The sequence below is a fragment of the Sphaeramia orbicularis genome, chromosome 17 (assembly GCF_902148855.1).
Source record: "Sphaeramia orbicularis chromosome 17, fSphaOr1.1, whole genome shotgun sequence".
NCBI lineage: Eukaryota > Metazoa > Chordata > Actinopteri > Kurtiformes > Apogonidae > Sphaeramia > Sphaeramia orbicularis.
In genome coordinates this window covers 2754930-2767396 of record NC_043973.1, presented here as the reverse complement: position 1 = coordinate 2767396, position 12467 = coordinate 2754930, and the positions used below count along the sequence as shown (strand labels likewise).

Genomic DNA, 12467 nt, shown 5'->3' with positions numbered 1-12467 from the left:
AGTCCAGGGTGTACAGCGTATTTTTCAGTCAGCATTGCATATACCCTCTTCTAAATCCCCCTGATGTGCATCGAATTGTTCATTTTTTCTCCTTAGGCAGGTGAAGCCATGACCCGCCCTACTCTGCCTCTAATTGGCTAATACTCGCTACCTCCACTGATTAGATTAGTTAACTTTAGGCATGAGGATTGATGATAAATGATAAACTGAGGCAGAATATTGTTAAAATTACACTTATTTTTTCAGTTTGTTCATGTTATTCACATCTTTTGAAAGGATAGTTTGTAGATGTAAACCTGTTCATAATGTAAATTAACTTTTTTTTTCGCTCTAAAACACAGAGAAAATTTTGGAGTTGACATTATTTATATATTATTATGTTATTATTTTACTGGTTCAACCCACTGCAGATCAAATTTAGCTGAATCTGGCCCCTGAACTAAAATGAGTTTGACAGCCCTGCTCTAGAGGGTCTGAAAAACCACTAAATATACCAATAAAGTATCTAAGTGTGAAACACTGACTTTTCCATCTACAGACAGACCGTGGGTTTATACGACTGGGACACAGGAAATTAAAATGTGTGTGTTTTAGCATTTGAGTCACTTTTCAAAAATTGCTAAAAGTTTCCAAACAAATTTTAAAACTAGCTAAATTTGTTGCAGGGTACTTTTTGAAAAGGAAAGAGAAGTTGCTAATGTAGTCAGTCTGAAAAGTTGCTAAATCTAGCAACAGAAGTGTTCCGTTGGCATCGATGGACTGAAGACGACATGAACAGAAGAACTCTGAGCAAACAACCACATACAAGACAGAAAAATATGGCCTTCAGTTCGTCACAGTCAGTTTTATTAACTTGAAGACATATTTCTTTTGTTTTCCAGTTTATCCCATTGTCCGCACTCTAAATTTATTTCAGTTAGACTGACAAACATGCAGAAAATTACTTCATATTCATAGCACAGTATCTTACATACTCCGTCATACCGTCAGTAGTTCATCCGTCACATCCTACCTTCTTTACATCATTACACATTTTCCCATGATAAAGAAATCACCGACTTATATCGCACTCATTCCGTCTTCTCACCTCTGCTTTAACATTTTACAAACAAAATCCTTAGCGAACTATTGCACGTTAACTCTTCATTCCCATGTCATCCAGTGTGAACAATGTAAAAACAGTTCTGACAAAATGCTAGTGCTACATTTGTAAAAACAGTGTTAGTTATAAAAAATATATATATATACAGCATAGAAAACATGGAAGGTCCCACTTTACACCGAAAGGAACATGTTTAACATGTGCAACCTACAATACTCTGATAGAGATTTACATCCATACATGAATTAGATGAGGAAATATGAATACAAATATATCTGACTTTCTGGTGTCAGTGAGTTTAAAACCACTGTTTTAGATAAATAGACTTTTCAGTTGGGTTTCAGGAATAGAGCATCCACTTCAAATATTAGTCCTGTTAAGTGCTTTTAGTCGTATCACTTAATACTTAACATGTGTTTCCTAGAGGTAACGTATCAGACTTTCTAAGGTGCAAATGTAACAGTCACATCCAAAAAACCCAAAGGATTCCACATCATTAGGAGATCCAGAACCCTCAAAGACCCAAAAGAATCTACTGATCCAAAATGTTTAATAACTGTTTAAGCTCTAATCTTGGCAATACAGTGAAATAATTCAGATAAGTCTTTTCAGCAGTATCAGATGTCGTTTTCAGATTCATCCACAGTCTCTGTACCGAACATGGCAACACCATCATGTATATGCTTGTTTTTATGTAGAATGAATGATATATTTTTGCTGTAAAAGTAATGTTTCTTTCAATTTACTCTTTTGATAAGAACCTTTGAATTTACTCAGAGCCTTTATTAGTAAAAGGATAAGATGATAATAAATGGTGATGATTCATTTGGTAACGGTTGAATGTAGAGAAAAATCCATTTGGAAGTCACCAGAAAAAAATAGTTCTGGGTTTTTACGGGTCAAGTACATTTTCAGTCAGATGTTTGTCTGTTGAGCTATATTAATGTCCACAACTTTACAAAAACTTTTTCACATGTCACACATGGTCGCTTATCACTTGCTTCAGTTTGCTTGTCACAGGAAATGTTAAAACCCACGTCAGGGTTGAGGGGAAGTGGGGGGTGGGGTGGAAACTGTCTCACCGCTATTTTCTTCTTTTGCAAAACTAAACTAAAATCACATGACCACTAGAATATATATATATTTGTGTAGGTGTGTGTGTGTGTGTTTGGTAGTGTTCCCCACCTGTGCCTCCATGTTGGTATTTCCCTCTTCTACCCCACCACGGAAAATACACTGATACTGACTCACACACAAAACTTTTGTTCATCATATGATATTTAGTTTCTGGGCAGAACCCAAACAAGCCCACTACAGTTTCCATCCCATGCTACTTCTGTGTGTACTTCTGTACCAGTAACTACACATACCTGTATTGTTTTGGTCAGTTTTTAGTTAGCTTAATTATTCTAATAAACAATATTGATTCAGTTTCTTTACTTGAGTGGTAATATGAACATAAAGTACTTTTTAAAAGTAAAACTGTCGCCATTTTTACCTTACTACACCTTTACATGGTTTTTGTCTAATTACGTGTTTTATATTGTTTACATGGTGTTTCATCATTTTTATGGAATGTCTCTTTTACGTTGTTTTCATCTCACTATGCATTTCCATGTCTTCAACGTTGCTTTCATTTTTTACGTTACATTGTTCTCATTTTCATCTTTTGCAATATTTTCATCTTGTTACATCTTTCATTTTGTTGTTCCTGTTACCGTCTTGCATCTTTTATGTCGTTCTTGTCTGGTTTCATCTTTAGTTTTCATCATTTATGTTATCATCCTGTTACAATGATTTTGTCTTGTTATGTTCATCACATGTGCGCAGTTATGCACTCCTAAGGCATCTAAACTAAATTAACAGGCTGTCTTAAAAATGTAGTAGATAGTACCGATATTTTTGTTCAAATGTAGTAGAAGTTGGCAGAAAAATAAATAAAGTACATTTTCCTATAAACGCTACTTAAGTACAGTAACAAAGTATTTGTTCTTAGTTACTTCCCCTCTGAATCTAAAAAACCCATAACAAACAAACATGATAATAACATACTTTGTCTTTACAGTAACTACGTGCTTCCTGTATCATTTGGTTCTTATTAGACCAAAAAAACCCAAAAACAGTCTAAGGCGTTCTCCAGAACTGCTTTGATATGATGGTTAAATGTCCTTGGCGGTCTCCTGTAGGTTACTCTGTCGAACCCAGTTGAGGTTTTCAGACGTTGCTGATGCGAACACTGAGGGGGGTGTCTCTGGCCCGCCCACGGTCCTCCCCCCTCTCCCTGTAGCTCTGCTCCAATCGGATCTTCTCCGGGTCGGACACCTCTGGTACAGTCCCGCCCCCGTTACTCTGGTAACCATGCTGGGGGCTGGATGGCTGATTGAAGATGGGTGTGGTCTTGGTCTTGGCTACTTTATCAAAGAAGGCAAAGTCCGCTACATATTTTCCAGACGGTGAAAGAGAGACCACCGGAGGGAACTCATATCCCCAGAGGATCTCATCGGGCAGGTAGGAGGTCCGAACCTGGCAGGTCGCTGAGGTCGGCTCCACTGTGGCGCTCATGATGACCAACAGCTCAAAGTCGGCCAATTCTGGATCAGTCCAACCGCCCCCTAGTGGACGCAGAAGAAGTAGAAGAATACAGCAAAGAGCAAAGGTTCACTGAGGTGTATTTGACCTCTTGAAATGATTTTATGAACACACACACTGTGAAAAAGGGTTTTGGGGGTTGGTAAATACAAACTATGGAAATCAGTTACATTTAAATCAACAGTAATAGTTAGCCAGTGGAATCTGTTCTGACTGGTTAAAGGTGCTGGAGACTTTCATGACCAATTTTTCATCAGATCTGTCAAACCTCAGTCACATCCTCAGTTTCATGAATCTGTAAGTCTGTCTGTCATTACTCACCTGAATCTCTTGCATTACGGTGAAAAATTTCGAAGTGCCATCCACCATAAACAAAACGCATGTTTACATTCAGAGCCAGAAGGGTACTCGGGCATCTTCGGAATTGTGTCACGACATGCATTGTGGGAAACGGAGGCTCGCGCAGCCAGCTGACAGCAGTAGCTGCTAAAGACATGAGGAGGAAACGCTGCCGCTGGAGGCGGCTGCACGAGCCTTCCTTTCCCACAATGCACGTCGCGACAAAATTCCCAAGATGCCTGAGTTACCTCCCGGCTCTGTTTGTAAACACATGTTTTGTTTATGGTGGATGGCACTTCGAAATGGTTCAGCATAATGCAAGCGATTCAGGTGAGTAATGACAGACAGACTTACAGATTCATGATACTGAGGATGTGACTGAGGTTTGACAGATCTGATGAAAAATTGGTCATGAAAGTCTCCCGCACCTTTAAAGTCTACCTATTTGTTAACAGTAACAATTGCAACTAAAAATAATCTAATAAAATCTACCCCATAATATTGTGACGCAAGGAGCAGCTGAGGGGAGTTTCCCAGCATGCACTGGGACAAAGTAGTTGGGACAGTTTTTATGTGTTTTACAGTGTTCTGAGTGGATAAGAAGTGTTGTTCTTTTTATATATAGCACAGTTATGGTGTGTTTGACTGTTTTTAGGAGTTTTTTTGTTGAATGAATATTTCTGTTGAGTGTTGAGAGAGAGCGAGAGAGAGAGAGAGTGCGCAAGAATAGTGATGGGACTTTTGTCTCTTTGAAGGGAGTTGTTCAATCAGGGGTCGTTCACTGAAAAGAGTCGTTCAATAGACTGGCTCTGTTATGTTTTTTGCATTATTTTGAAACACCAATGTTTTAATGACTAAATAGGCTACATGTGATGATTGACATTACATTTTAAAGGTGTTGAATTGGCTCGGCAGTAAATATTATCTTACTGTAAAAAAGAATCGTTAGTTCAAATGTGTGGGTTAAATCCATGACATGAGAGGTGACATTAGACAAATGCTGGAATTTGACAAAAAAACATGACGGTACATTATGTGGACTAGTCTGTAGCCTAAAAATGAAGAAGAAAATAAAACGTTTTCTTATGAAATAACATTTTATTCTCTTCAAAACAAGAACTATAAATGTGTGTAAACATATGGAAAAAATGCAGAAAACACAAAAATGATTTATCATTGCAATTACTTAAATACCTTAACAACTGTAGTGCATTTTCCCTCAGAACAAGAACTATAAATGTGTGTAAACATAAAAATTGCACAAAACACAACAGTGATTAATCACTATTATTAATCAAAAAAATAAAAAATAAAAAATGAAGGGCTCTTTACAGACTCGGTTCCCATCGTTCATTTCAAAGAGCCATTCAAAAGATTCGATTCATTCATGAACATCACATCACTACACCAGAATGAGAGCGAGAGAGAGAGAAAGAAACAAACAGAGAGGTGCTCTGAGAGGAAATTCCAGTGACTTGCTGGACGTATAGAAGAGAAACTGCAACAAAAGTATCGATCTCATCACGCAAGTATGAGAGTTAATATTACTAACTTTTTATGAGTAATTTGTTGTGTAATCTATTAGGATATGTTAGGTGGATTTTACCTCATTTCTGTTAGTGTGTTACAGCTGTTAAATTTAGTCACATTTTACTCAAAATATGAGCTAAAATCTACTCAACCAAAATGAGTGCAAATTGTTAGCTCACTTTTATTGAGTAGATTCTAAAGGTTTGTTTTTACAGTGTACCCATCATAATAGATAATAATAGAGCTGCAGCTGTTGATTATTTTTGTCGTCAATTAGTCTATTATTTTCTTCGATTTGTTTCAATTAAACTGTTATTTGAATAGGTTAAAAAAATAGTCAAAATGGGAAACAGACATGTCTGAAAATGACAAACAACTTATCCTTATTCCAGATCCAGCTGAAACAACGACCACAAAAAGTATAAAAGTTAAAGGATAAGTAAAAAAATATCTATAAACAAGTTCAATGACATCTATAAACAATATGTCAGGTCAGTCTTCAACACATTTGGATCCAACTGAAAATGGAACTAACATCCAGCTGGAATAAACACACACTCAGATTTATACTGTTTGTGTTTAAAGCTTCAAAGTTTAAAGGAGGAAGTGATGGTTCCAGTGGAGAAAAGTCAACATATAGACATTTTCTGCCTTTTTGTCCTTGTCTTCTCTGTTGTTTGTGTTGATCCTGGTGTCATGTGAGTCACAATAAGAGTCCGTGTGAAACACAACAGTGGAACCAATGTTTAGCAGCAGAGAAATTAAGGAAGGAGCTTTGATTCAGGTAAACTGTAATCAAATTAATCAATATGAGTCAATTAATCAATTAATCATTTCAGCTCTAGTGGTGTATTTGACCCCTTGAGATTATTTTATGAAAACTAACCCATCATAAATGCATACACAAACTGCTGAAATTACACATTTCTACCAGTTACCTCTTATTATACCAGTAGTCTGACACACAGGCCGGAATCAGCTGTTGTGTATCTGGTCTGTCCTGGTCTGGCAGGTCTGGTCCTCTCCGGTCTGTCCTGGTCTGTTCAGGTCTGGTCTCTCTGGTCTGTCCTGGTTTGGTCTCTCTGGTCATTCCTGGTCTGTTCTGCTCTGGTCCGTCCTGGTCTGTTCTTGTCTGTCCTAGTCTGTTCTGGTCTGTTCTGGTCTCTCTGTTCTGTCCTGGTCTGGTCTGGTCTCTCTGGTCTGTCCTAGACTGTTCTGGTCTGGTCTCTGGTATGTCCTGGTCTGTTTTGGTCTGGTCTCTCTGTTCTGTTCTGGCCTGTTCTTTCTTTCTTTTGTTTGTTTGTTTGTTTGTTTGTTTGTTTGTTTGTTTGTTTCTTTCTTTCTTTCTTTCTTTCTTTCTTTCTTTCTTTCTTTCTTTCTTTCTTTCTTTCTTTCTTTCTTTTATAATTTCCACTAAACAAAAGTTGTGAATAAGTACCTTGTTTGTCTTTTTGGTTCCACCTCTGTCAGTATCCTAAATGAGCAGAGCTGATACCAAAAGTAGAGCACAGTTAAAGCAGTGAGGACAGTTCATGTTGTGTCACCGACACTGCACCAGTTCTATGGTATGACCACCACTACATGTAAGGGGCCAAATGTGAGTAGAGTCAAGTGGAGCCATCATACAGGAAAAGACCATCTATGTTTATAATGTGGTTTTGGCAAATCTAAGAGGAGCTGGAATTTAAAAAAGGGAGGAATGTTTGCACTTTGTGTTGTGGATTTATGATCTGAAACATCTGAAACACCATCCCCTTCTGATGCCGGCTCTACCACCCACCTGGGCTGCAGACTTACCCTTGGCTGCCCAGGCTCTCAGGGGGCTGGTGTCATCGATGACGTGGTAGAAGGTGAGGGGCAGAATGAGGAAGGGGCTGTCACTGGACGTGTCCACCTGGAAAGGCACGTTCCTCTGGTCCAGACGAACTGTCTCCCCTTCCTTGGTCAGAGACGTCTGAAGTAGTTTTCCTGTAACCTGTTGGAACAGTTTGAATCAGTGTTCTTAACCCATAAGACCCAGAGCTACTTTTGTGGCAGTTCCCAAATACATTTTTCTCTATGTTTAACCTTTCTTAAGTGATTTATCACCATTATTATAATATTATCCTCTGTATTTGCTTTTTTGTTGTTGTAAAAATCAGGTATTTTCCTGTATTTAACCCTTTCATCCATAGTGGTCACTACAGTAGACAGCTGTTCTACAGCTATTCTCTTATATATTCTCTTATATATTTGATCTGCAGATTCTGTTGGGTTTCTGTAAATTGGCTTAGAGTCTGGTTTTTGACCAACTCTAAATGTAAAGTGTCATGAGATAACTTTTGTTGTGATTTGGCGCTGTATGAATAAAATTTGATTGATTGATTGATTGATTGATTGGATTGGATTGGTTTTCCAGTGTAAGTCGCTTTGCAGAAAAGCATCTGCCCAATGCATAAATGTAATGTAAATGTAATATATTCATGGCTTTGTTGTTTTAGTTCTGCCAGCACAGTGGACGCTTGTGCATCATCCCATCCACTGAAATTCATATCATTCCTGTAACTTTGCTGTTCTTGATGAACCTGATCTGCAGTGACATGTTAAGTGTAATCAATTGCTAATGTTAATAGACTGTGATTACAGGTTGTTGTTTTTTTAAACATTTTTTTTCTTTTTGCATATTATCTCCATGAAGTTAGTAATAACTAGTATTAGAGTATGTTAAATGTGAGAAAACATCAGATTAGCTGCATTAAAGATATTTTATTCATAGTTTTCACACTTTATATCAGTAAATACATGTTCTGTGTCCAGCTGAGTGGACATTTTTGCAACTGTGAAAAATAGGTTCATTAAAAAAATGTCAATTGCATTGTTTTTTTTTTTCATGTCTAAAGAGGAATAAAAGCACTCAGGAAAAAAAATCTTGATTAAGGTTCTCATAATTCATGCATGAAAGGGTTAATTCACTGATCATATAGATGCTCATAAAAGCTCACAGTAAAGTTGAGGGTTATTATATCAAAAACAGAGAAAACTGAAGAAATGTGACCTTTTTTTTGTAAAAATCTCAATAACTGAATGTAAAAACAAATGTATCCATTCACTGTCATTCATCAAACTCTATCGATTTTACTGGTGAATCAATGTTGTAGAAGATGACAGTGTTCCACAGCAACTACGGAGCCTCTGAAAGTCCAAATGGGTCATATCTGATGACCATGAAAGATGACAAACTGTATTTTACACCAATTATTTACATGGATTGATAGGATTAGTGGTTCAGAAGATATTAAATATTTTAGATCAGTAGTTGGTTTGGTCACCGGTGGGCTGTTTGGGTCTTTATGAGTTAAACATTATTGGGTGTAGCACCTGTAGTAGCGGTTGTTGGTCCAGTTTTCTCTATAACTGCATGTCTGCGTCTCTACACTTACCTGACAGCCAAGCAGAAGACTTTTGCGCATGTTAGCCACCTTGATCATCAGGCAGGGCGGCCTTCATGGGTTGACACCACAGCATGCTGACTAAACTTCACTGTCTCACCTCGCTTCTTTGGCCGAGCAAACCTGAGAAGAAAAGCATCGTTAGTTTTGCTTTTACTTCAATACTCCTCTCTATGATTTTGTAAGAATCTTGCACCTTAGTGTCAACAGAAATGTTGTCGCTAACAGCAACGGTACTGATGAGGAATTTTCCGGTCAATGATGCTTCAAGACGTATTAATATATAAACAAATGAGTTCCAGGACACTTGTGGCTATACCGTACTTGACACTAATATATCACAGCAGTTTTTCAGACTTGTAGCACACTGTCCACTTGAAATCCAATCTTGAATCCTGCCTTCATGTGCTATGGGAATTATGCTAAATACTAGTTACCAACTTGAAAACTGCACATAAACGTCCCCTCACATAGTATTTTCCATCGGACAACTGGGAAAAACACGAGCATACACAAGCTGCCGAGATGAAAATAACCTTTGACCTTTTCAACATGGCGGAGGGCAATGAGGGATCAACGTCAATGATGTGGATCTATATTTTTATTTACTTTTATTACGTCATTATTTGGCCATATTATACTATATGTGAACTTTGGACATACTTATACTCAGTATAAAGTTCATACAAGCTGTGAGAAATAATCTTAGTGTGTCAAGGCCTTCTAGAATACAGTGGCGCCAACTGAGCCATGGCCTTATCTACAATTTATGTAAACACATACGTGTAACAACTCTGAAGAAACCATAAAAACACTGGTGTCCAAATGCAAACTGGTACTCAGATGGACTCAGATGCTGATCCTCTGTTACCCTGTATGTCAAATAAATCCTCCCTCTTGAGACGACATCATGTCTCTCGCTGTTTCCTTAACGAACATCGACAGTTTGGTGGAGGATGCGGACTTTTCATTGAGGGGGGAAGAAGAAAAGAACAGCTTTTTCAGTTTTCTCGTGTCACTCTCCATCTGACGTCTGGCTGACGGTGCATTTTTGTGCCCAGTAAACGGTCAGAGAGAGAAAAATATGAGAGGAAGAAACATCTCTGGAGGAGGAACCTGTAGAATTCTGCGTTTGACAAGCCCCCACAGTGTCTCTAAGTGAGTATATGTGTAAGAGTGTAAGTGAGTAAGCAGAAACCTGTTGAATCAAACAATTAAACAATGCTTTTATCAACATACACAATTTGCAAACAAAAGTGCTGTCACAGATGAATTAACACATCCAAAACTGTTTTACCCAAGTAGCAGGTCATGATAAGTTGTGTGTCAGCCATTTTCATTTTGCTACGACAACAAAAGCCCTTGAACACAACGCACTCATAATTTTGAATTCACCAGTGGAAAGGATCATCTTCCTGATAGCGTGTGAAGGCAGCAGAACAGTCAACAGAGTCTGTGTGCTTTCATAGCTATAATAGATTTCTTGGGTTCTAGGAACAGGTCGTGCGGTACCTTGGCCAGGAAGGTCCCAGTGATGAAGATCTCCATCAGCATAGTGATGACCAGCTGGATAATAAGGAGGATGATGGCAGCTGGACATTCCTCTGTGATGCAACGGAAACCATAGCCAATGGTGGTCTGGGACTCCAGGGAGAAAAGGAAGGCTCCTGTCAGAGTCTGCATCTGCATCACACAGGGTGTGTGGTTGGAGGGGGGGTCAAACTCTAGGGGAACACATGCAGAAACCTGTTATTATTTAAACAATGTTAATGTAGCACATGCAGTTTGTGCCCTGGTTTAGTTGAGATCATTGACTCTACTGTGCAGTTGTGATCACTGTAAGGTTTCTGGGCCAAAATGTTCAAAGACCTCCTCGGACTAAAGATTCACATTGTGATACGTTGCATTTCGCAACTACTTGCAACACTTTGATCTGCAAAGTTCTGAAACTTGCTTACTCAGACCAATACAACAAAATGAGATGAGGTGTTCTTTTAACAGTAGCAACTCCTCTCTTCTAACTACTGGATTTTCAGGCATGTTTGTAACTAGTATAACTAAGAAAATTCATAGCACTATGGACGAGGTCAGTTATAGTGAGTTAGACACTACAGATGCACTTAGCAATTCCTGTTTACTGTTGCTTGCAACAACCGATGTTTCCTCTAATATTGAGAAGTATCACACACTGAGGCAGGATTTCCCGAAACAGTTGCACTTTGTGGTATCATGTGAGCTACACCACATCAATACTGACAAAGATACATATACAGAGCAACATCCTACAACCAGCCCCGTCCGTTTGACTGAATTGCTGGTGATCATGGGTGTAGTCCAGAGTATACAGCGGTATACAGTGTAGACCTACTTTTTTCAGTCAGCATTGCATTTACCCACTACTAACCCCCCCCGATGTGCACCATTCAGTAATATCTGTGAACTAAATTACTCATTTTTTCCCCCGAGAATGGTGAAGCCATGACCCGCCCTACTCTGTCTCTAATTGGCTAGTACTCACTGCTGATTAGATTAGTTAATGTTAGGCATGAGGACTGATGAACCAATCAGACATAGAGTACCTGTGCCAGTGCTACCCCAGCTGATTGACAGGTCACTGCACGTCTCATTGAAAGATGCGTAATTATTGGAAATGCTAATGAGATAGGCAGAATAAATGTCTTTCAAGTGAGTGACACATATCGAGAAAACCTACTTTCATGGAATCCATAATTCTGAGGTAAATTTTAAGGTGGTTTCAGAATGAGTCACTGTTTTAACCTACTGGTCATGTGACTGCACATTTAGAGGAGAATAGATGTTGTTGCCAATAATTAAACTATGTGAGTAGGCTAACATTATGAAAGGCTAACATTATGTTTGCCTCATGTTAAATACATTTACATTCATGCAGCTCCTTATGTGACCAATAATACCTTCAAACTGCCCCTGATCAAGTCACAATAATAATAATAATAATAATAATAATAGTGAACAAATACCACTGATGGATTTTAGGGGTAAATTAAATAGAGTAGTCTTACATGTTAATGTTTATAAAACAGGGCGTTTTTCTGGACTTCTTAAAAAAAAAAAAAGGCAAAAATTGAGAGTATATCCAAGGACCACTACACCTCTTTTTTTTCTCTCTCTCTCTCTTTACACCTCTGCTGGTGATCTAAACTGGGCTTCAGTCTTCACCACCGTATGAATATCATATCATATTTTGATCATGAGCAACATCCTCTACCATGATTGATGTCTGACTCTATAAAACTCCGCCTCTCTGAACTGAGGCTGCCACAGTTTCCTACATTGTATATGCAGTGGTGCATCAATAGTAATGCATATACTACAGATCTACAAATCTATCTACAAATGATGGACCGTTTTTACATTTTATGCTATGAAACTTGCAGTAAAGCAGCAACATCTTGCCCACCTCATAACATTATTTTCCTGGTATTACTGGTATTATTGGA

At 38.3% G+C, this 12467-nt stretch overlaps 1 protein-coding gene across 1 annotated transcript in view; it reads right to left on the bottom strand.

Moving 5' to 3' along the window:
- Positions 1-2755: 2755 nt before the first annotated feature.
- Positions 2756-12467, bottom strand: part of LOC115436627 (ATP-sensitive inward rectifier potassium channel 10-like) — a 32286-nt gene continuing 22574 nt past the window's right edge. Inside the window, 5 exon segments of the mRNA XM_030159528.1 lie at positions 2756-3714; positions 7358-7535; positions 8980-9038; positions 9041-9111; positions 10487-10712. Of these exon segments, the coding sequence (XP_030015388.1) occupies positions 3317-3714; positions 7358-7535; positions 8980-9038; positions 9041-9111; positions 10487-10712 (932 nt within the window). The 3' untranslated portion in view covers positions 2756-3316.